This window comes from Apaloderma vittatum, unplaced genomic scaffold, assembly GCF_000703405.1.
Source record: "Apaloderma vittatum isolate BGI_N311 unplaced genomic scaffold, ASM70340v1 scaffold885, whole genome shotgun sequence".
Taxonomy (NCBI): Eukaryota; Metazoa; Chordata; class Aves; order Trogoniformes; family Trogonidae; genus Apaloderma; species Apaloderma vittatum.
In genome coordinates, this window is record NW_009717463.1 from 1 (window position 1) to 25740 (window position 25740).

A 25740-nucleotide genomic window follows, 5' to 3' on the forward strand; every position below is an offset into this window, starting at 1 on the left:
AGATCAAAGGTATCAAACTATTAAAGACTTTTCTGAGTCTTTTAACCTGGGCAGAGTCTTGAATGGCAGCGAGAAAGCGTTCTCTGTCACCTTCAATATCTTGAGGGCAGGCCAACCCTCCACGTAGATGCCTTCCAACCTGAACCATTCTGTGATTTCGTGATTCTCCTTAATGCTGAATCCCCTACAAGAAGGAAGTATTTATCACTAAAATAAAGAATGAGGGTCTATAGTGGAATGAAATTCATGATCTGTAGGAACTGTAAAAAAAAACAACCCAGACCTTTGAAGTTGATGCGTAACCTTGGATTAAAATCTTTCTATTGCTATTCTAGAAAAACCATGGTGAATAAGGAGCTATTTGGAAAGTTTAAGTGGTGTTAGAAGGTCAAGATTCCCCCATGTTCCACAGCTTGAACAAATAAAATTGGGGCAAGGCAAGCAAAACCACTTTGCAGTAGTTGAGAAATAGTTCTTTTGGCTCAGCTACAGAGATGTACTACAGCTGTTGCTTGTGCAGCCACTGAAAGTGAAGGGCTCTCCTAATTTTCCATACCCCTTAATTCTGTCAGTGTAAGGTGTGATAGAGATGTGAAAACCCTACAGTTCTCAGCTGAATATTTTCTAAATGAGCTAACGAGCTGCATTCTGACTGGGCAGTTCTCCAGAGTAGTGGAGCTACCTTATGCTGGGTTAGATGGGTAGGTGTTATCTCTTGTCTTCAGTCTCACTGCTGGTAGTTAAGAAAGGTAACAACGTATTGTGATATTTGACCTAGTTTTCATGGATAAAGCCCACGACCCTGCCTCCCACAATGCCAAGAAAAATAGCATAGAAACTAAAATCAGAGCGATGACAGCAAAAAAGTGTAAAACTGTCCCCCAGGGGTCAGTTTTGGGTCCAGCCCTATGTGATATATTCATCTACAACCTGAATGGAGGGACAGAGTGTATCCTCAGCAAGTTCACTGATGACACAAGACTGGGAGGAGTGGCTGTCATGCCAGAAGGCTTGTGCTGTCCTCCAGCATGACCTGGGCAGGCTGGCGAGCTGGGTGGGGAGAAACCTGATGACATTCAGTCAGGGGAAGTGTAAAGTACTGAATATGGAGTAGAACAACCTATCACTACAAGTTGGAGGCTGAGCTGTTGGAGAGCAGCTCTGGGGAGGAGGACCTGGGAGTCCTGATGAGCGACAGGCTGACCATAAGCCAACAATGTGTCCTCCTGGTCAAGAAGGCCAGTGGTAACCTGGACTGCATCGAGAAGAGTGTAGCCAAGGTCCAAGGAGATCATCTTCCCCCTCTATTCTGCCCTGGTGGGGTTTCACCTGGAGTACTCCGTCCAGTTCTGGGCTCCTCAGTTTAAGAAGTACAAGAAACTACTGGAGAGAGTCCAGGCAGGACCAAAATGATGAGGGGACTGGGGCATCTCCCATATGAGGAAAGGCTTAGAGAGCTGGGTCTGTTTAGCTTGGAGGAGACTGAGAGGGAATCTCATCAATACTTATAAATATCTAAAGGGTGGATGTCAGGCAGTTGGGGCCAGACTCTTCTCAGTTGTGTCCAGTGACAGGGCAAGGGGCAATTCAAACTAAACATAAGGAAATGCTTCTGTGAGGATAACAGAGCACTGGAACAGGCTGCCCGGAGAGATTATGGAGTCTCCATCTCTGGGGACATTCAAAACCCACCTGAACGTGGTCCTGTGTGACTTCCTCTAGGTGATCCTGCTCTGGCAGGGGGGTTGGATTTGATGATCTTCAGAGGTCCCTTCCAACTCCTGCCATTCTGTGACTCTGTGAATCATGGGAAGAAAAGGACTTCTTAGCAGTCAGAACATGAAGTTGAGGAGATCTCTCCGATTTCATAGGAACTAAAAAGGAACAGCTATCGGAAAGGCAAAAAAGAAATGAGAATATCATTCCATCTGAACAAAAATTTCCTCCTGCCATTAGCGAGCAAAAGGATACAGCAGTGGATCCCTGTGTCCAAAGGCAGAGACCTAGAATACAGTTCCAGGAGCAAGAAAGGTGATGGATCCTTCATTCATTTTTTCATTGTGAACGATCATCCTACTTATCCGGTTCTTTTAATTGTGTCTGCCATGCTCTCCTTTGCCTTGCCATCAGTCTTGGCTACAAACTGACTGTGAGCTAGTGGTTTCCTTTCAGAAGTCTGCCAGTGCAGATGGATATTCCAGACAGTAGGGACTGTTTACGACTGTATAGCTTGGCCTCAGACACCTTTCCCAAACAAAACCCAAGTATCTCTGATGCACTTCATCTCCACCACCAGGAAAGCCAGGGCCAGAGCCAGAATTTCTCTTCCGGCAGTAGTCTCTCAACTGAGTTCACCTTCGCTGGGCACCTTTTAATGGTTCCCAAAATATCACTCATTCTTTGATAATAAGCCTTCTTTGCTAGCAGTGGTCTACAATCTAGCACAAATAGGGTAGGGTTAGTGAATTGCCATAGATACCAAGTTCCTTAGTGGAACATTACTCATGTTTCACAGAATCTTAGAAATTACAGACGGAAAAGACATTTTAAGGTCATTTGTTTCTATGGCAGATTATTCATTACTATATATATGTATTTGTTGTAATTCTTTTTTCCAGGGTTTCGTCTAGTCCAGCCTTAAATTACTCAAGTGACACCTCTCCCTTGAGAATATATTCTAGTGTCTAGCAGTCCTTAACCTTAGGAATTTTTCCTTCATACTCACCTTGAATTTCCTTTTTTCTTCTGTGTTATCCATAGCTGGAGTTGATTTTTGACTGATCTTTCTGTTTCTTGCTACATATTTGCCTCTGTTAAAATATTTCTAAACATTCTTCATGTTTCTTTAGGCATTTTTTTGCTTAAAGCTTATGTAGTCTTCTTCTGTTTGTATCTTTCCAGCTCTGAAAGTTTGCTGTTATTTTTTCCATTAAGTTTTATTGATTTGTTTTATGTTTCTTCCTGTATTTAGAGACTGCTCTAACTTTGTCACACTATGACTCTCACTGATACAGGGTAAGAACAGTCACCTACTGCTCATGGCATGATTCTCAGCATTATAAAATCACCTGAGCCCATTTGTCACTGCAGTTTGATCACAGGCATCATTTGCCTTCTTGTTTGCAGTTTCACACACATTGGGTGCAAAATGTCTCCGTAGTGTTTTAGTGTATTTTCCTCCAAAATGCCCCTTACAGTAAAATTATTAAGTCATTCTAATCTTCTGTGGGACCCTCATCATGTGTTCCTATAGAAAAAGTACCTCCCTTCACCTCCCTGCATTTCTATGTAAGACTGACAAGGTGTGAATAGCTTTACTTTGCTTTCTGGACCATCATCACGTATTCCTATAGAAAAAGTACCTCCCTTCACCTCCCTGCATTTCTATGTAAGACTGACAAGGTGTGAATAGCTTTACTTTGCTTTCTGGACCACCTATGGCTTTCCTCATCCTAAATGGAGACCAGTACAGGTGAACACGTTGTGTTACTCAAAATTCCTGCCTCTTCCCTTTCATATATTCCAACAAAAAGTCCCTGAAAATTCATTTTATGAAGATAGGAGATCCCTAGAGGAAAACAAAATACTAGTCTTCTTCCAAGAAATCCTCCAAGTCCTTTAAAAATGTATGCAGGGTGGATTTTTTTTGTATTCTTTTAGATAGCTGAGGCTTTCAGAATATTATTTTTAAAGTATTATGTTCCTTAAAGGATTAATATTCGTGCTTTCTGTTATTAACAGGAATAAACAAGCTTATTTTCTATGCAAGGACCAAGCCTCTACCTGTCAGTTATACATGATTGAATGCCTAAAACTGCCAAGATCTTCGCATACATTTTTATCCTGTGTAATTTCTGGCCGCAAGCTGTGCTGATTTACATTAGAACATTGGCAGACAATGTTGGCCATGAGTTTCTGAGCAAGTTCAGAGCTGGATTTGACATCTACTCCATCAGCATAAGCCCCAAGCGGAGCACAAGCAATCCAGGAGGTTTCCAGGTGCACTGATGACACAAGTGATCAAGGACTTTTTTCCTGTGAGGGTGGAAATACTGGAACAGGTTTTTTTAGGGAGACTCTGGTGTTTCCATCCTTGGAGATGCTCAAAACATGACTGGACGTGGCCTTGAGCAACTTGCTGCAGTTGAACCTGCTCTGAGCAGAGGGTTGGACTAGGTGAGCTCCAGAATTGCCTTCCAACTCTGTGATTCTGAACTCATGGCAGAAATAAGAGAGCTGAAGCAGCTGCCCTCTTTTATACACGGGCTGTCACTAAAACAGGAAAATACAGCACCTAGTGATGGTTATTATATGAATGTCAGATTTCATGCAGAATACTAATCAACATTCCAGTCTTATTGTGTTTTTAAAATAAAATTGAATTTCCAAGTCAAAGAGAAAGTAGTTTTGGCAAAGTTATGTAATGTATATTATTTACCCAACGTTTATTATTGGCTCTTCTACTGTGCCTTTTGGTGTTAAAATAGATTTTCTAGGAATGGTGAATTCTGTACAGTTTGCCCAGTGGGCTGTAATATTTCACTGTTATATACAAAATCGGTGTGTTGGGTGAGATTGCTTTGTCTAAAATAGTATCTGGCATTTTGGTAAGTAATAAAGTTTTGTTCCTGTGAGATGTTGAACACTTCCTACAAGTACTTATCGCCTTGATAGCCTGTTCTCTGAAATGAGGTCTGAGCTCAGATGGCCATATTCATATAAACTAGAGCCTGACTAAAATCAGACAGTAAACCCTGACTGATTTCAGTATATGCCAGCATACTCAGTGACATGCAGTGTGTGTGAGCAACGTCTGAGGAATTCATTAAATTTTCCCTTCTGTGAGAGGAAGAGGATGTATTGGGCAACGGTGGCATTTCTAGGAAATAGCAATTTAGTCAGAGTGCAACATTTCAGATAAAAGAGCGGAAAGGAAAGCAGAGTGGGAGCAGCCTAATAGTAAGTTACCTTTGCATGTTTCCTTCCGTCTTTGTCTGTTTGCAGTCGGTGAGTAGCACCAGGCGTTGTCCTTAAGCCACATGAAGCAACGCATTGTATCGTGTCAGGCTTTCGTCAGTATGTCGGTGTGGCTTTGTAGGAAGGAAGCACAGTAAGAATAGAGCAGTTGGCACCTTCCCTGAGAAACTAACCAAACCCTCCCAGAGTGTCTTCAGCTGCCAACCTGGGAATAAGTCTTTATTTGACTCTTGAGGTGGTCAATGGGAAGAATGACAGTCAAAGAAGATGGATTCATCTTTGGGGAATATGGATTTAACTGGCCAATATATAAAAAGAGAGGCTGTAGTTGCCATATCACTCAGTAGGGAAAACCTTCAAGGGTCTGGACTTGTATAACACCTTTTATAACATAGTGCCTGGACCGGAAAAAAGAACCTAAAATAAAAGTAATAAACTATTGTGACTTTTGTTTTGTGCCAACAGATTTATGGCATCAGAGCCTTCGACATAACATCAGTGTGTGCTGCCATTTGCCCTTTTAGTATTTTTCCAGCACTCCATAGGAAGAAGCACTTTGCAATTACTGGAAATGACAAATGGCTTCTGTATCATTTCTTTATTTTTGGAAAGGATGTAAAACTGGAAGCGTCCAGCCCATTGCCTGAAATGCGTTCAGTTGGTTGAGAATTTGCCTTGTTCATGCAAACACAGAGAGACTCTAGATCTTCTAAAATGTAAAGCAAGAACCTATTTCATTGGTAGAGCTTCCTTTCACTGAGTGAGCATATGAGCATCGAGGGAGGAGCACAGTGAAAAGCAGCACAAGAAATTACCTGCCCCCTAAAAACTATCAGTTGTTTGCAGGTAGCACAAAGAATTGTTGTTCTCCTATGTTTTACTACCGCTAAGATTAGCAGGAGGCAGAATCTATCTCTGCAGTACATGTGCTGATCAATAGGCCTTTATTCGTATTCACCCTTTTTTATAATAAAATAAGAGAGCTACCCCACTTGGTATAAGCTTTTTTCCTTCTTCCAATGTAACACTTGATATTAGCTTTCAGAAAGATAATTTATTTTGCTAAAATCTTTCAGGTTACAGTTTGGACTGGTAAAAACGTGAGGTTTCTGACAGGAAAAGTAAGGCAGGAAAAATTTGTCCTCCTCAAAAATAAATGGCCTAAAAATTGAAGGCCAAAACCAGACAGAGTGGGTACTTTACGTATGACAAAGAGGACAGAGGCTTATATTCACCTCCACTGGTGAGAACTGGTTGAGTGTTAAGTCTGAGAATCCTTCTCAAGGCTTTACCTGGTCTCTTAGTTGGTCACTCAAAGAGTTGTGCTCAATGGCTCGATGTCCAAGTGGAGACCAGTGATGAGTGGTGTTCCTCAGGGGTTGATATTGGGACTGGTGTTGTTTCACACCTTTTTTCGTGACACGGACAGAGGGATCGAATGCCCCCTCAGCAAGTTTGCCCATGACACTGAGCTGCGTGGTGCAGTCAACACGCTGGAGGGAAGGGATGTCATCCAGAGGCACCTGGACAGGCTGGAGAAGTGGGGCCGTGCCAGCCTTGTGAAGTTCAACAAGGCCAAGTGCAAGGTTCTGCATTTGGGTAAGGGCAACCCCAAGAAAATACAGCCTGGGGGATGAGTGGATTGAGAGCAACGTTGCGGAGGAGGACTTGGAGGGATGTTGGTGGATGAAAAGCTGAATATAAACCAGTAATATGAGCTCCATTTTTATAATTTTGTCCCAAAGCAGTGATGAGCTGCATTGCAAATACTGACCTTGTTTACCTTTTTGCAAAGAGTAAGAGAGTCTAATTTTTTTATTACTTATTCTCCAGATCTTAGTCACTACAGCAAAAATGATGTATATATCTGTATGTGGCATAACAGCACTAGACCAGAGGATTGGGCTGCGACTTCTAGGCATCCTTCCAACACTAAGTTATTATGCAGAAAAGCTATAGATCCAGTGTTGTAATCAAGCAGTGAAAATAAGTTTTACCAGCATGGTCATCCTAAAGCCACTGATGACCAGTGTTTATTTTTTAAGTCCTTTTGTTTGTTTGACGTCTTGTGTATGGAAGTATAAATAGGAAGTAGTGGAATGTACATGCATTATTGTGCTGAGAAGTGATTTCTGTGCAAGTTTGCTATTGTGCATAAATTCAGTTTTCTACAATACATGAAGATCAGATGGGAAAGTTCAAATATTTAGAGAAAGGACTGTATAGTATGTTTACAATGAAACATATTTTCTTCCTGTCCCATTTTTCTGCCATGACAGATGTTTTCCCTCTTCCTAAGTATTTTAACTGTATGGTTTTACATGTACAATATATTTTCCTGGAACCGTAACCATCTGCTGAAATGGAAATTGCAATAAATGTCCTGACAGTGTTTTGAGAAACATGAGTTCCCCTTAAGGAGGGAACCTATACCTGTGAGTATCCCCCACTTAATCAGAAAATACCCTACATCAATCTCTGATGTCAGCACTTTCCTCAGCTGGATGGGAATTTCCTTACAGCTTGAGAATTCTAAGTACTTTGCAACACAGGCTTGTTTTTTCCTGGAATAGGTGTCGAACCAAAATCTTTTAGATTTTCCAGAAAGCAATCATGTTGCAAAACCTGGGGCCAGGTGAGCTATGTAAGAATTGTGCCATAGTTGTCTTTGTTTTCCTGTATAGATCTTTTCAGATGAAACACTACTGAGGAGAAGTGTTTGGGAGAAAAATTAATCAAGGGTGCTAATTTCATGTAGAGAGTTATACACTTGCTGAAAAGCAGATATATAGTGCAATTTGAGACTCTAAGGTATCCAAGCCATCTACTGAAGTTAGGAGATATGATACAGTACCAAGAGGAGACCCAGACTCTTCGGAAACAGCTGAGGCCAGGTAGGATGCTGTAACCTGGAGTGCTGCATTCTTAAGAGCTCTGCATTCTTCAGAGTTGCATTCTTAGTGCTGCATTCTGTTTTTGCAAAACTGGTTTGAAATGGGTTGACCTGGGAAGAAACACATTATTCTCTAGGAAACAAGAGACGGTAGTGTGCAATCTCAGACAAAATTAAAAAAAATAAATATTTTTCTAAGTGCAGTTAAGAGACTAGAGTACTTGGCTGAAAAACATTTTATTGGCAAATTCCATGTCACTGAGACCCTTTCCCCGATTAGGTGTGGAGAAAATGCTAGCAAGCAGCTAGCAGAAAGATATCTCAGCTGAAATTCAGTATTAGCAAAAAGCAAGAGGAGATCTGATTGTATATTAGAATATACCACAGTCAACTATATTAAACTCTAATCACATTGGAAGTACTGTTATATTCAGTGAGAGCTCAGTACTACTTATGCCACTATAGAATTTATCCTCTTATTGGTATTGACCTCCTGGGCATCCTGTTTATTTTTACCTCAAGTGCATATTAACAGGGATGATTCATTTCCATTCTATCTTTTCTGAATTGTGGCCATCCACATTTCATTGTGTTAAATACCTGAACTTGTAGAGAAAAAGAGAAGCGTTTGTTAAGGTATCAAAGACTATCAGTGTGAAAGGTGCAAAAGCGCTTTTAAACTGGAAAAATTGTGAGTGTGGTATGTTTGTGTTCAGGTTTTATTCATCTTTCACACTGAAAAAGGAAATTGAGTTAATGGAAAGTATGTGATATGACAGTGGTTAGTGCTACAATAATGTCACGCATACAAAGGATGTTGCTGAGGGAATTATTCCGTACTATTTTTGAAAGGACTCTCAGTGCAATACCTTTTTTCCAAAGCCAAGGCCAATGATGCAGTATTGCTCTTTAACAAAAGAAAACACCGTCTTTTTACAGTAGTTATTTGAAACTCTTCCTTGGTTCTGAGTTCATTTTGGTATGTATTCAACAGGGAGAATAAACCTCCTCATCTCCAAAAAGTTAACGTTCTATTTCAGTTCTGATTTCACAGCCAAGTTTAAAGGCTTAGTCCCTTTAGTTGTTGTTTAGATGAGTTTTTAACCTGTTATTTGTGTATTATACAATAAAATCTCAAGGGCAGTTGAGCAACTGCTACCTGATAGTGGATTAAAGAATTACCCTGGTAGAGGAAGCCAGTCAAATAACTATTCCCACTTATATTATTTGGATATTTTACATAGTTTAAGGACTAATTTGAATCTCATCCTGATCCCCATCAGGGATGTAAGTTTTATTTTGTGTCCTGAGCCTTTGAACTCAGAAAATGTCACATATACATGAATATCCTCCCTTGAAATTCAGGACAGTGTAAAACCTGCTCCTGTGTATGATCTTGCAGAACTTGACATGTACTGAAATCACACAATTTAAAGGAAACTGATGTTGAAACAGGACTGAAATCCTGAATCAAGGGCAGCATATTGCTCTGCGCTCGCTGCTTTTCCTGATGAGCTCCTGAAGTTCAGCTTTCTTCCACTGAAAATCTTTTTCCTCCAGCACCATTTATTTCTTAATACAGAGTTGTTAGTGAGACTGAGTTCCTCTGTCTAGAGCATTTTAAAAGCTGAAGATGAAGGCCATTGAATATGTTTTTTATCTATTTGCGTCTTTTATTATCTCTCTCTTCACACATACCCCCACATACCCACCCTCTCTCTGTGTATTTACATACATACATACATATATATACGTACACGTAAAAAATTACATCTGTGTGTGGGCATACTCCGTAATTCTTGTTTATTCAAACAACTTTTCTCTTAAAAGTGAACATTTAGTAATTCATTTTTTTGATTTATTTTGCTGTAGGAAGTTTCCAATATCCACTTGCTATAAAGAAGACCAGATTAAAGATGTCTTAGAATTAGGTAAGTTATGTCAAGATTCAGGTTGGCTTTTGTTGTTGTGTTCTTCAGAGCAGCTATAACCAAATACATAAAAGTTACTTCTTTGACTCTTAGCTGATTCGGCATAATTGTATTTGCTATTAACTTCTTGGGTAAGACTGTGTAAAGAAGTCGTTCAGAAGTAATCAGACTAAAGTTGTCTCCTGTATTTTTTTATCTGTTCTTTCTGGTTAAAACTATATTTTCTTTTTTATAAAGGCGGATGACAACAAAGTGTTGTCGTAGCGATGACATCCTGGCACTGAGCCAACACATTTTAGAAGATTTTACTTTTTTTTATTTCAGTTGATGTTGAGGATGAAGAAACAGCTGGAGAAGTTAGTAAGAACCCGGATCTTTCAACACTGTATATGTTTCAAGTAATATCAAAGGCAATTGATATTTCTCTTGCAAAAGTAAGACTAACTATGATGGTAAATACATATAGAAGTGTAAGGATGTTATTTCAGTTAAGTTAGTCAAAGCTGCAATGGATTGCTCTGGGTTGCATGTTTGTGTGTGATTTAACATATATTGTAATCATTCCTGAATATATTCCTTATTTAGTATTCAGGTGAAAAAGTAATGTAAAGATGCCTCTCTAAAATCAGAAAAATACCAGAAGAGCATGCCAGAACACATCAGCCCACTTGAAGTACTGATTAATTAATGAAGCTTGTATTATTTTATTAACGCTTCTAGTCAGTTCTTCATGTGCTTATTCTCCAGTCCTTTAAACTGACAGTGGCTCAGAACAAGTTTATTATTCCCCATCACTACTTCTCTCTTGCTTATCTTCCTTTGAGCAGGGATGGTTCTGTTAAATACTTTTAATAATTCCATTCCTATTAAGACAAAAAAAAAACAGAGAAAAGATAATGAGGCTGTCCAATTTAATTTCTAGATCAAAGTAGTCTAAGTAACTGTACAAACATTGAGCAGCCTGGTCTTCTGTAGCTTTACTTTAGCATGAATATAATTTCTTTAGTTTAGCTGTTCCTGAGCAGTAGTGGTCTGCAGTTCCTTGGCGACAAGATCTGGATTTGGCATCTGACATACAGCAGACAAACATTTGAATGACTTTTATGTTGTACCAGAAACTCTGAGAGGCAAAACAAGTTGTCTTTTCTCCATACTGTATCCAGCAGGGTCCTTTTCTCTGTAATGTAACCGTTAGTAGGAGTTGCTCTTCTCACTGTTAAATTTAAGGTAATATTCTGTGATGCTTTCATGGGAAACTTTGCCCCAGACAATCTTCATAAACAGTTTCCTGTGCTGAGCAGCACATGGCATTATGAGTTGAAGGAATATTGCAGGAAAAGGAAAAAATTGCTCCTTTTCATTTGAGTGTTGCTATTTACAGTATGTATAAAACAGAAGAGAGTGGTTATAGTCAGTTAGTCATTACCTTTCCACACTCCTCCTTTCTTTTCTACAAATTACTGCAAGAAAATGTACCTGTGTTTTGGTTTTAAAATAAAAACTTTTTTCTTTGCTTTTTTTTATAGGAATTAAAAAATCTTTTGTTTGGCTCTAGTCTTTGTTGCTTCAGTGAAGAATGGAAAATACAGAGTTTTACATTTAATAACATACCACAGTTGAAATATGGCATTGTGCAAAAAAAGGTACTGTAAATTACTTCCTTAAACTGATCTTTGCTTTTTAGACTGAATTTACAAAGGCTGTGTGTTTCAGCAGTGGGAAAAAGAAAAAAAAAAAAGGGATTTCTAAAAGCTCTTGTCTTTAACTTCTTCTCTTACTACTGGATGATGCCACCTTGCAAGGTCCTGATAGGAGACTTGAGATGGATGGAATATTTCTGAGGGAGCAGCTACAGAAAGTGTGCATGTATGTGTGATGGGGATTTAGTTGCAGGGAGGAAGACAAGCCACTTCAGCTGAAAGCTAGTGATGATAAAAGAATATAAAGGCATAAGTCAAGGGTGGAGTTGAAGAGAAAAGAGATATTGGGCCAGAGTTTAACAAGTTTAAGATGTGAAGAATTGCCTGCAGTGTCTGGGAAGCTGCAAGGAGTTTTTCACTTCTTAAAGTTATGTGGGTCCCATGATAGTCTCATTCCTAAACTAAAAGAGAGTAAGTGCCCCTGCAGTGTCACTGGGACTGGGACACGGGCTGCTGGTGGGACCACCTCTGTTGAAGCCATGGTGCTGTAATTCTGGACTGCAGCCACAAGATGTCAGCTCCTTCCTAAAACACAGGTTTTAGCAATTCCCAGGCATCTTCTATCAGGTGGCCCTTTCTAAAATCCTCCCAGCAGGTCCCTGTGGTGACCGCAGCTGGTAGAAGCATGATGCCATGACTAGGGTCAGCCTGGAAAGCAAGTACCCAGTCCATAGAAGTTTTTGGTGCTTACAAAGATCTTTCTGGTCTAAAGCATTCAGTGGGAGACTCACTCATCTGGTGTCTGTCCTGGCAACCTTGCCTGGGCACCAGACTCTTACAGACTGCTGTGCTTCACCCTGTCCCTCAGCTCTGTGTGCTGCACGCAGCTGGACAGCCTGGTTTCCCAGAGGGCTAATGTGTGGACTCGGACCAGGGACCAAACGCAGGGCACGGGATGTTCAGCTGCCTCCAAAATCAGATGGAGCCGTTGTAAAAGTGCTGCAGGTTAATGCTTTTGCCTCTACCCTGGGACTCTGTAAATACGCTTCTGGGATATCTATGCAGCAGTTCTCTTCTCTTGAGAGCAAGGAAGTGAGGACTTCATTGAAGACTAGAGAAAGAATAAACTCTTTATAAAACACTCATCGAGCTCCTCACTGATGCAGAAAATCTTTGTCAGGCCTGAGAGAGGCAGAGCATCATGTGCTATGAAGAAATGATAGGAAGGGAGGCTTTGGGCCAAGAACAACGGCTAATAAACATGTCATTAAGATACTTAATTACCTTACCTTGTCAAGTAAATATTTCGTTAGGCTGATAATCTCAGAAGAAAGCTGCGTATGTTTAAGTTAAATCTTGTGGAAAAAATATGTTAAATGTTAATTTAAACTCCAAAAGGAGCCCTGGCAGTAATGTTCACTGATCCACGGTAAATGTTACTTTGATGTTTCCAGACCGTGCTTCTAGGGAAAGGATGTCTCATCACTTCTAGCAGCTCACTGGCTGTTAAATTCCCTACAGTAAATTCCACAACAAGAATGGTAAACTGGAGTATTTTGCTTCGATGGATTTATTCCAAGTAGTTAATATATTCCTCCTCACACCCAAAATTCACTTCAGTTGAGCAATTGTTGATTCTCTCTTATGTTAATTTTCTGTGGTGCTGTAAGATACTTAGAATGGTTCCTTTTTTTTTTTTGAACTGAGAGGCTTTCTCTAGTGGAATGAAACAAACCGTGCTTTTCTTCCTTAATATATTTCGGATAATTCACTTGTTAGTTATGTAAGTAATTACAGAGCCTTAGTGTATGTGTAATATAAATGACAAAATGGAAAGTATCAATATCTAAGCTATTTTCTTGATTGCAGGACCTTTATTTTCTACTTTGCATACTGTGCAACGTCCTGTTCCCTTGGGCTTAATGCCACCTGAGAGTGTTTAAAAGCCATTTAGATATGGTGCTCAGGGACATGGTTTAGAAGTGGACACAGTAGTGTTAAATAATGGTTGGTCTTGATGATCTTAAAGGTCCTTTCCAATCAAAACAATTCTGTGATTCAGTGATGAAAATGATTCCTTTGATCACATTGCTACTTGAAAAGAGCAATGCTGGCTGCACTTCTCATTCTCCTCCAGGGTTTTAAGAGTTTGACAGATCCTAAGCTAGTTCACCACAGCCTGGTCATGATCTACAGAGGAAACCAGAGGAGCAACTGTAGTGTATGAAAGCAACACAATCCTGAATTAATCTCATAGTATGAGAGAGTAAAAGCAGTGTAGACTTTGGCAGAGCTTCAAATGGGAACACAGACTCTCCAGAAAACTTGCTGGGTACCTGGCTGGACAAAGTTAGCACTGGGCAGACAAAGTTAGCGCTGCCATGTCAGCCTATACGAGACAGGATAAAGCAGTGTTTAGGGTGGACCTATGTTAAGGTAATGGACTTCCCAATATTGAGAATGAACCCATTTCTAAGAATGGCTGCATATGCTGACACATGGGGCAGCATCTGTGGGATTTAATATGCTGAATCCTCAGTTAACCTGTGGTCATTCCCAGCACTGCCCGTGTGATGTGTGGTATTGTGGTATCTGTGTTGTTAATCTTGTGTCCTTCATTCCCTCCTCCGTTCATGCATTCGTTCCAGACGAATAATGCCTTTTCTCTGCCTCTTCAGCCAACTTCTTGAGTAAATTATGTCATATGAGCCACCTGGGAGAGTTCTGAGTGACAGAGGAAGGAGAGTTATGCTGGATGAAGTTTTCTAGACTAGAAGAGGGCATACCATGTGCGCTTCAGGACAACTTGTACAGCTGTCTCTGCTGTAAAGTTAACCTGTGGGAACAGGTCTTGGTCACACAATTGGGTCAGTTGGGCTAGATGGCAGGGAGTAAGCAAGGAGAATGAAGTACATTGCTACTCCATCCCACAGTCTTTCAAAACAGCTGTAAGTCTGTTTTCTGTAAAGTTTAAAGTTAATATGGTATTTGTTGGTATTGTGATTTTTCCCCAATATTATCATTTAAAAGGTTCAGACTTCCTTCGTTTTCTTTCTCGTCCTCACTGAGATAGTTGCCTGGTGCAGAGGGCTGTACACAAACCTCAAATCTTTAGTGATATAAGTGAGAGCTTGAGGGGAGGCACAGTGCTCAGAGAAGGTAAAAGAGGAAGGCTTATTTTCACCCTTTGGAAAACAGTCAGGTTTGATTTTTCTCTGGAAGTTCAGCTAAACTGAGGTGCTGTAGGGATTGGGAGATTTTTCATTTGTTTATAATCACAGAATAAATTTTAAAAAAGCCTTCCTTTGGCATTACAGATGTCTGTACATTTTCAGAAAAAAGGACTTTAAAACACAAAACCAGTTAGTAACACTGATTTTCATTGGCTTGCTAAAAAAAAAAATAGAGCAACAGAATGTCCTGCAAAATCATGGATAGAAAGAGGGAGGTGAAAGAATGTCTAAAGCCTGAATGGAAGCTCATGCCTTGCAAAAGTTTTTACCAGCATCCAGTGCAAATTGTTTTGCTCATGGATGTCCCATTCTTCCCCTCAGGGTGGCCCATGTGGAGTACTGGCTGCGGTTCAAGCTTGTGTCCTACAGCAGCTTATCTTTGCAGACAGTAACAGGAATAAAGACACACGGTAAGTCAGCAACTGACATTGGAAATATTTTCCATGGAGATGTGAAAAAAATCTGCCTCTGCTGCAGCTAGTCAGGAGGCTTCTGAGTCTGAACTTATTGAACTTCTCTTTGTCTCTAAGAGGGAGAAAACAGTATATGATTTACTTGCATTTACTTACAACTGTAGGAATTTAGAGGTTAGTGTTTTATTTGTATAATTACTTGCTTGTGATTAATCTAAAAAAAATCCAGCAGCTTGAATCGAGACCCATGAAAATTATTTAACCTTGAGATCCTATGGAGATAAGATTTCAAAAAAAATGTAATCAACGTTTGAAAGACCATGAAAATCATGCAGTTTTTGACACTAAGAATCTCAGAGAGTGAAAAATTAAGGGTTTTTTTCTTGCTATAAGGTTTTTTTCTTGCTACTTTGTTTTATTTATCACAGTTAAATTCCTTGATAGAATTTCAGTTTAAATTCTATGTGTTTATTTTCTACTTACTTTAAAGGAATCGTGTTAAGTATTGCTAGTGTCAAGGAAAACTGCTTGGACTGCTGTGATATTAATGTGCTTGTCACTTTGCTAAAGTAACAGAGCTTATTCAGCAAAGTGCTGGAAAATAATATCTAAAAAAAATTACTTTATTAACAGATTTCTTATATTTGCGTTTTGGTTTCAATAAGAAATTAAGCCCATTATAAAAAAGAAAAATTGCCCAAAGCTTTCCTGTGCTTTATAGGTACAGTTTGTTGAATAGAGTTAATAGTATTTTACTGATTTAGGCTGCCACCACCTTGTGTTATTTTTGGGTGATACACTGATCTCAATTTAGTCAGAAGAAAAGCTTTCACACAGATTTTTCTTGAATTCATTACCTTACAGTGTAAAAATGTTCATCGTGTTTAAAATTTTTCCTTAAGCGTTCCCTTTTCCACTTGGAACTGTTTAGGAAAGTGACAGGTTCTCTTAGTTTTCCTTGGTTTTGGCTGACTGGCACTTAATATAAAATCATTGTTTGGGCTGTTTTCATCAATAATGAAAAGAAACAGGCACCTACAAAACATCATAGAATGGCCTAGGCTGTAAGGGACCTTAGAGATCATCTAGTCCAACTTCCTTGTCATTATTTGTCTTCAGCAGCCGTGATGGGAGGTGAGAGTTAATCAAAGGATTACCAGGCCCTAGGGGGTCCACAAAGAGTGCCCAGGTCCAGGAGCACCAGTCTTTATACGAGACATCTAGTAAGTCATTAGAAATGTTGAAAACCAGTCTTAAAGCCTAAATACAATATGGAAAGATTTACTATTGCTGCTGCTGTTGCTGTTATTGGCACTTGGTTGCTTGCTTACCCCAAGGCAAGGGCCAAATAAACAAGATGCTAGGATTTCGTTACTTGACAACGTCCTGTTCATTAAAGTCACTTAAAGGCAATTAGCGTGGACTGATAAAGAGATAGAGTCAGTGTTATAATACATGTGCAGAGTGCACTACATTCTGGGTATTATAATAATGTGCAGAGTGTAATGTCAAGTTAATTCTCCAACATCGTGCAGTTTTTGTCTTCTGTTTTTTCAGTGTGTCACATCTGTCTGTAAATCATATCAAGAGCCTGCTGTTCAGAGCACACTTTTTAAAAGTGCAAAAATTAGCAAGCAAAACTTTGTTATTCTAATTCAGATTATAATGAGAGCAGAGTTTTCAAGGCAGGATGAAGCACTTGTCCACGTGAAATAAAAAAACTGAGGAACTTCCATGCAAGAAAATCAGTACATACATAGATTTTATGACCAGGAATCTCCACAGAATTCAGCAAAGAATTATTTCTGGTTGTGAAAACCAATAATTTGTTTCAGCTTCAAGAACAGCCTTTGATCATTTGCTCCTGAGTGCCTCTGAGTCTCAGGTCATCCTTAGTAAAAATAGAGATATTAATCTTTTCCTCTTTCAATATGATTCAGTGATCGTAAATGTCATAAAATTATGTAGCACCCAAATAAGTGGATTGAGGCCAAATTATTTGAACTGTAAGGGTCCCAGCTCATGCCAGCTACAACCTATCCTGGTCACTTGGCAATATTTGCCTCTCCTATTTTTCCCCTGGTATCATCCGCATGGTTTTAAAAGGTTTTGTTTTTACATATTTCATATATGAAAAATGCTGCTAAAGTATGCGGGAAGTCTCCAAGGAATTTCAGGTTAGCAGGTGAACTCTTTGTCTTTATGCACAGAAATGCTAAAATCCTCCAGGCTCCTAAAAATGAATAGCAAGAGGGACTGTTTTATTCATGAGATAAACATATTTTTCCTATGACATGTTTGCCATGGGCAGAAACTCTTAGGCAGGCAGAGAGAAAGGGAAGTCTCAGAGCTTGAAATGAGAGGATTAATATTCCTTTTTCATTCTAACCTGAATTTCAAGTTACTAGCCACTTCACAGTAAGTGTTTGACTTCAGGCTTCTTCGACGTTCAAGAAATAATTATTATGCCTCTTTCTTACTCTGTTACCTCTCTCAGACACGTAAATTAGATGCTGTGCTTCCCCTAAATTTCCAAGTGTCTATGTTAGAACACAGGCAGAGATAAGAGAAAGTTACAATTATATTTTTATTACTTGAAAACTCTCACCAATTATTTCCCATATCTCACATCCTTCAGAGAGGGAAACATTCTCTTAATGAACATTATATTCAATGCAGACATTGAACTTGAAAGTCTATTTAATTTTTTTGATGTTTGGTGTTTCTTGTTTAGTCTTTCGAATTATTAGATCTTTTACTCAAATGCTGGGAACAAGTTTTGACATCATCTCCCATGCTGGTAACGTTCTAAAACTGATAATATCTGAATTTCAAAGCCTGCCATTCTTGAAACCCCTAGAGAAAATTACCACTCTGTGCTTTCACAGGGGCATGGATCTGTTGTCCACTTCTTCAGGTTCACAGATATAGGGTTTTATCCTTAAATCTGCCAGTCCTCCACTCTGCAGCCTAAGAAAGAAAGTATGAAGGCCCCTATAAACTGAAAATCCTATTTAACATATAAAGCAATCCTGTTACAGAATATTAAAAATATATTAAATATTTAAAGACTAATGAGCTTCTCTTGCCCATTAGTTGCCAACACAGTATTGTTCCCTAAAGTACATGTACCTGTTTCTTTTGTCCAACCAGTTATAAATATGTATTCTGAATGAGCATCCACTATTTCTTTTAGAAGACTGGTTTTCAGGGTATGATTATAGATCTGTTGCTGTTGTTGGTCTTTACTCTTCTCTTAATTTTGGTCCATTGCTCTTAATGAGAATAAGTTTTGATTTAGTTATTCCTGATAAGTCAGACACCATCTTTAGTAGGGATTGTGCATTTCATCTCTTAGATTTACCAGTTTACAGTTGTTTGGCTTAAATAGCCATAACAGCAGTCTGAGCATCGTTATGAGCAACACAAGCTCATCCAGATTCCCCCAGATGCAACACACTGCTGTTAACACCTGACCTAGGTGAATTAACTTCCCTCAAATTTGTTTTACTTCTGACTTCAGAAGGGACTGACCCTTCGTGCCGCTTTGTTTTACTGAAAATCTAAAGAGGAGGCTCTTCTAGATAGAGCTCTATTCACTGGATCTGATTATCTTCAGGAAGATGCAGGGTACCTTCTTAAATGCCTAAAATGAGATTTAAGGTGGTTCACCTCAAAAAAAAGTTTCAGAAAGCCCATATTCCAGGGGCAACCTCAGCTGCGTCTCCCTCTTTAGAGTTCTTTAGGTGCTGAACAGCGGCACCACATCCTCTTGTCACCTCTGCAGTCCACTGCTGAGAAGTCTTCGTTACTGTGTGCACAGTGAGTGCTCTCGTGGCATTTCAGTCAGATACTTAATCCTCAGAAAAAAGTCAGATTCAACTGTACCTTTATACCTGGTATGTCTTCTCAGTAACAATACTAACTGCTTGTTAAACTCGCAGGACACTGTTGAGTTGGCTGTCCAACTTGTCTTTCTTGACTATACAAGGAACTGAGAAATGCCATTTTTCTGAGGCAACTTGCCAGAGCCTCATTATTATGCATTGCACCACCTCAATAGTCTCTAGGACGATGCATTTGTTCCTTTATCTACAAACCTGCTGTGAATCTGTGTATGCTGGAATTGGGGCAGTTTGCCCTCTAAGTAAGTTTCCCAATACAAATTTTGGCAATGGTCTGTTTCTGGCATTTCCTGGACTGCAGGTGTCTTCAGCCTTCAGAAGCTCACAGGACCAAATGCCTCACCATGGCCATTGCAGACATACTGTGGCGCGCAGGAGGCAACGAAAAAGCAATTGTGGCACTGTAAGTAGGAGAAGCAGTTTTAATTATTGCACAATGCTCCTATGCTTGTGTCTTTTTTTGTATGTATGTAATTTATAAGGTGAAAGTTTTGTGAGATGTAGTTCTGCAGTCTAGAATGGCTTAGGGTGAAATGCAAAATGTCATTTCCGCTGTCCCATAGCTGGGACAGAATAGTGAAATTCTTTGAAAATGCTGTGAAATATCCTATGGATTTCCTTGAGGTTAAGATCCCTCCAAAATCTTTACCAAGAGTTATTTTTCCAGATGCGGAATTTTACTCCAGCAATTTTGTACTGGAAGATATTCTATTATGGCCGGGATTAATTTCCCTTTGCTGTAGCTGCCTACTGGTGACTTAGTTTATGCTGTGCAGTTAGGCTGTTTGTACACAAGCCATCTGACCACTAGTTTTGACTGTACTGGATCCTATGTGATGTTTTTAAGTGAGATGGTTTTTGTGAGAATAGGTCATTTCTTTTATTAGGTCAACTAAAATAACTGAAAAATAACAGAGAAGCTTTTGGACACAAAAGTCCATTGTCAAACCCGAAACAGAAGTAGCAATTTCAAAGACATTTCTCTTTAATGCCATTTTGTTCCTGGTGACATGAGCATTGATTTTGTCTGAATATCCTTTTCAGGCCATCAGGAAGACAGCAGTTCACTCCCATGGGAAAATACAAGGCAGATGGAATCTTAGAAACTGTAAGGCTCTGTGACCCTCACAGTAACATTCTCTGTATATCCTGCTTCTAGCTTTTCTTTTTTGAGTGTGAGGCATCTGATTTCCATTGCTCTCTTAGTGCTTTAAAATCTTTTATGTCATATTAGTGAGTTGTGATCCAAAAACTGGTCGGCAATAATAAAATCCTATAGTCTGTCTGGCTCAGAGTCATCCCAGTGTCTCTGGGCAGTTGGAGTCTCTGAAGTCCTTTTTATTCCATCTACCTTTCAAGATCGTCAGCTGTGCCTACTTTTACTGATATGCACTTAAAGTGAGTGTGGATCCTCTCAAGTTGACCAGCATGGCCATGAGCAGGATTTTCTTCTTGCCTTACACAGAATTATTTGCCTTTTTTTCACCTCCAGGAGCTCCAAATGGCAAAATACTTTCCCGTTATACCTTTATTTTCATCTGAAGCTCTCAAACAGTAATGCTATAATCCAGGCTTTAGTGGTTTAAGAAAACATTACTGGCCTCCTAAATGGAGGGTGGATGTGTCAACAGCTTTTCAGAACCAGTTCTGGAACAACTGGGAGTGAAAATCATATAGTGTGAATGCAGCAGAAGACCTTGGCTATAATATGCTCTTCCAAGAGGCAAGATAGATTATTTAATCAATATTTTAACACAATTCTGAACTGCTGGCTCTTTCAGAGTCCAGCTAAGACTGTTATGCTGCCTCTAAATACTGATTGTCAGAGATCATGTGGACACAGCCACAAATGTGATGGAAAAGAACATAATCTCGATTGCTTCATCTTTCCTCACACGATATCTGCAAGACCATCATTCCCGTCAAAATCTGACGATGGAAAAATAGACAAAGAGTGTTGAAGTAAGGACCTGGATTGGTGAACTCTCCCGAGTTTCATGTCAGATAGGAATACTCATAGGAGTATTCTCTGAGTATGATAAGAAGCTCTGATATGTGCATGCTATAGATGGTTCACCACACCACATAGGTACAAATTTCTGAGTTACTTGTCCAGTCTCTATCTTGTAAAGCTGCGGTATTCCTATGTTTGTTTTAGGAGTTGATTTTCATTCCATAAACCATGCTTAAAATTGAATCCAACTATCTGGTCAACAAAACTAAAACTGGAAAAAAAATCGTAATATATGAAGTGCTGAGGTACAATGTTATACCAAGTTACAACAGTAATAGGTGGATTTTATTAGGTCTTTATTCCATTTTGTTAGTTCATCTTCCCAGTCAGGTTTAAAGTTTTGGCTACTGTAGTTTGGTTTCCACGTTGTAAAAATGAGTTGTTATTGTTTCAGTTACTTTTGGTTTTAATTCTTATATTTCTTTGCAGCTAATACTGCATAGTGCCACCAGATATGAAGACCTGATTGTATTTCTCCAGCAGAATATTCACCAGGTACTGTGTACAGAGAAGATACTAAACCTGTTTGAGTTCAGCTGCCAGCCTTCTGTGTTTATCAGTCTCATGTGATGCCTTCTGAACACTGCTATAAATGTTACAGGGACGTGCCTTGCATTTTAACAATCAGAGCAACAAATTAAATTTTAGCGTAAATGAGAACAATTCTTTCTGCTTTCGTTTCAATTTACATTTCCTTAAGATTGGACAAAAAATGCACATGACAAGCAAAATAAACCCAATCCTTTTCTTTTTCAGTTTGAAATTGGTCCCTGTGGCTGCATCCTTCTGACTGTGTCTGTCATCTTATCGAGATCCATCAATCTGTAAGTGTCTTTATATCCCCGTTTCACGAACTGCAAAGCAAACAAACTGTTCAAAGGGAGGAAACAACCATGATGTACTGAACTCTCTGGCCTTTTTAATCTGTCTTGATGTTTACTCTGATAAATATAGGGATGTCATGCAGATTTGCTCATCAAATCTTGGCGCTTTTTTGTGGTATACACACACACTTTTTGTTGTATACACGCACATATATATGTACTGTTAAAGTGACAGCGACCAGTCCACCACATCTGATATAAATGACTCCATCTAAATTTTAGCCATCTTGTCTAAGGTAGTTGCCTGTGCTCCCTCTCCTGACAGTTGAAAGCAAGGCTGGTTTAAAAGGTTCCTTATGTCACATACTTTAGGTATTTGTCTTAGGTAGGGATGAATAACTTGCCTGTGATGCCCCAATTTCTCTGTCAGTGATAATGATAAAGAGAGGCTGGTATGAAATGCATTAGGCAGCTAATTTTTAGATGGTTATAAGTAAGACAAATGTGGTCTCAGTGTTACAAATACTCTGAGCTCTAATTAAGGGGTAGTTGTTATAGCCTCTTTTAAAAACTCATTGAGGCTTGCCGAGGCACAGTTGCAGTTAACTGTGCTTTTATACAGATTAAATGTATTTCTGTGGTACTGTGAATAGCAGAGTGGGTCAGCTTTCTTCATTTTGTCAAATCCTACTTTTGTAAAAATCTCCTAGAGTTATCTGCAAGTGAAAAGAACTGTTCCCTGACAACTTGCAATAACAAATGACATGAAGAGAACAGCTGCACTTGAAAGCAGCACGAGTTTATGTAAGCTTTTATTTCTTACATCTCTGCATTGTCTTGAAAATAAAGAGCAACTCAGTCCAACTATGTGATATGCATTCAGTTACTCACCTGCTGAGATTCTTACAAGCATTTACAGATTGGCTTTTTTGGTTTTCTTGACATTTCTTCCTTTCTTTTACTTACAGTAACTCTACAAACCATTGGCTTAACTCCACTTTTAAGCTCTAACATAAACAATGTGATGATTTTATGGCATGTGTCATTTATTCTCTTTTTTCTGAGCTAGTTACAGAAGAGAGATCCAGACTAGTAAAGATATTTGAGCGAGTAATGATATATTTGGCATTAGGGAGGACCACCAAATGCAGCAATGTTCCTAATTGCTATTGATTGCATTGCTTTGCTTGCTACAAAATGGCAAACATTCTTAGTAATGTAAGCAAGAAGCTTATTTTTCCCCATCATCTCTCAATTTTTAACAGATGGATAATGACAAGGCGCATCAATCATCTGTGTTTGTATTTGGAGGAGCTAAGAGTCTGAAGTGAACATGAAAATTCCTTATGGTGCCTATTTGCGTTTTTAGGTATCTAAATATTTTTACAGTTCTGGTCCACAGTGTCAGAACTGTTTATAAAATTTCGAGGAAGATTCATGACTTTCTCACAGAACTTCATTTTCAAGAACCATTACTTTTCTAGCTTGGTGCTGTGTAATGCATTGCATTGGTACCTATCTTTTGTTTATAAGAAACAGGAATTTTTCTCTGTCACTAGATACAGTGGAATGTGTTTTCAGACCTTTGTATGTATTTTTTTAGAAGTGCAAGCTAAATTTCATTTATGTAATTTTCAGTAATAGATTTGAATTTCTATGTCATAGTACTTCTCTAAGGATATTGCAAATATCAAGACAAATAACACTGCTGATATCATCCAGAAATATGTACCATTTTGTGAGTGTTACAAGCATTGTAAGTAATTATTTACATAACTGGCATAGTTCTTGATGAATAGTTGAAGACAAATAAGAGTTGGTTTAAGTAATGGAATTCTCATCTAGTAATAAATCTCCCGGGGTGGGTTTTTTTACCCATTTTTCTAACAGAAAATCAGAATAATCAAAAAAAACAACACATAACTCCATGGAAGCTTCAACTGTCCTGATTTTTGTGTGGATATTCTCTTGAAAAGGTTCGACAGGTTATTTAATTTTAAATGAGAAGTTGACATATTTTAGTTTCTCAAATTGCATTGAAATGCTTCTGCTTGAGTCAATTCTTCACCATGTGCCCACAACACTGACTCTCTGGGGTGCCTTGGTAAATATCTCTTGTATAAATAATTGGCATTTCTTGTAAGCAAGTTGAAAACTATTGATGGAACAGTCTCGAACTGTGGTTGTCATATAACAACATTGTGTTAGAGGCAGAGTTATGTCCAGTGAAACTAAACCAAACCCTGTATGGTTGGTTCAACAAAGAGAAGAGTGGCATTTTGGTTGATGAATATTTAAAATTTTAACCTTATTTTACGTGGTGAGGAAGCGTTAATCGCACGTTAAAAGGCAGAGCACTGAATGTGGGCTAAATGGTGAGGCTGATTAATTGAAGGGTAATTACCGCTGTACCAAGAGCCTGTGTGGTTCAATCCATCCAGAACTGATCTAGGAATGCAGGCTCCTGAGACTGTAAAGGCTACAGGCTTCCTCAAAGCAGTCACATCTGTAGATAGATGCTTCCTATGTCTTATGATGGAAAGTGACAATGCAGTTGTGACCATGCCTTGTAGCTGGGGAATGATAACTGCAGTGGTTGGTGCAGCTCACAGTGATCAAGACCTGTTAGCACCTTCGCAAATCTGTGAGTAAGCTCTCGCGGTTCAGGAAGATCTCATAGTGCCAACAATGGAGTAATCTCAGCTAAGTTTAGTCTACTAAAAATAATGCCAAGAGTCAGCCCTCCCAGCTCCTCCTCTAATCAGTGAAAAGAGAGAAGCTTCTCTAAGACAGAATCATCGTATCCAAAAATAAGCGACCAGAAAGGTGAGGAGGATTGCTGTGGGTGGTGCCTCTCTTTATTTGATTCTGGAGGGAGAAGTAGCAAAAACTCCTGTTTCTTAGATGTTTGCTGTTTTGAGGGTAATGATCTTACTTACCTTTATTTACTTTCTATTGAAATATTTTCATCTAAGCTTCCTTTATACTCAGAAAAGAGAAAGATTCATGATTCATTTGACTTATTTTGAATGTCTAGCTTAGAATGAGATAAATCATCTTCAAAAATGCTTCCTTCTTCACCCTATATAGAAAGAAAATCTAAAGGACCTACTGGTATAGAGGCTTTACACTGTGAACATGAAGAGATGAAATGAATTCTGTCGTATAGTGGCTGGTTGATAAAATGGGAGACGAAATTCAGTGTTAATAATGTAAAGCATTTATACGTGATGAATAAACAGTCTCAGCTATACTTACCTATTGATGGGCTTTAAATAGGCTGTGGTAAAAATGGAGGTAAATTCTGGAACCACTACTAGTAATTGAATTATCTGAACATATAATTTCAATTTTCTATGATAGACAAAAGAGAAATTATGTGTTGGGAGTTATGGTGATAAGAAATGAGAACAGAATAAAACCAAAGTACTGTCTTTGTGTAAATATATGATCTTCTCATGTCATTATTGTGCCCATAGTCTTGTCTCCCCAGGTCAGTAAAGTCACAGCACAACTATAACGCACTGGAAGATAAAAATAAAGTTTCCCTTTAGTGGGGACTAACTTCTGCATAAGGACAGATTAAATCATTCATCTTTGGCATTGAAGAGAACTACCTTGGATGTGATAAAAATGTAGACGGTCATGATAAGGTTGAATAAGGAACAATTATACGTTATTTCTCAGAGTCCAAAAACTTGGAGGCTGCCATGGAAATGCTGAGGCTTCAATTTTAAAACAAACCGCAGTACTTTTTTTTCCAAAGCGTTAAGTAACTTTCGGGACTGGGAGATAAGGAGGCCAAAAACATGACCAGGTTCGAATAAATTTAGACAAATTACTGGAACGTACATGCTTCACTACATGTAATCCCACCTGTCTAGATGTAATCTCCATGTGCCCCGTTTTT

The 25740-nt window shown here is 39.0% G+C and overlaps 1 protein-coding gene across 1 annotated transcript in view; it reads left to right on the forward strand.

The window, feature by feature from the left end:
- The first annotated feature begins 5078 nt into the window (after positions 1-5078).
- FAM188B (family with sequence similarity 188, member B) overlaps positions 5079-25740 on the forward strand; it is a 56362-nt gene continuing 35700 nt past the window's right edge. The window contains exons 1-9 of the mRNA XM_009869893.1: positions 5079-5110; positions 9743-9801; positions 10126-10235; positions 11328-11444; positions 14996-15084; positions 19294-19395; positions 20037-20100; positions 21436-21501; positions 21763-21830. Coding sequence (XP_009868195.1) covers positions 5079-5110; positions 9743-9801; positions 10126-10235; positions 11328-11444; positions 14996-15084; positions 19294-19395; positions 20037-20100; positions 21436-21501; positions 21763-21830 — 707 coding nt within the window. The remainder of the gene's footprint in view (positions 5111-9742; positions 9802-10125; positions 10236-11327; positions 11445-14995; positions 15085-19293; positions 19396-20036; positions 20101-21435; positions 21502-21762; positions 21831-25740) is intronic.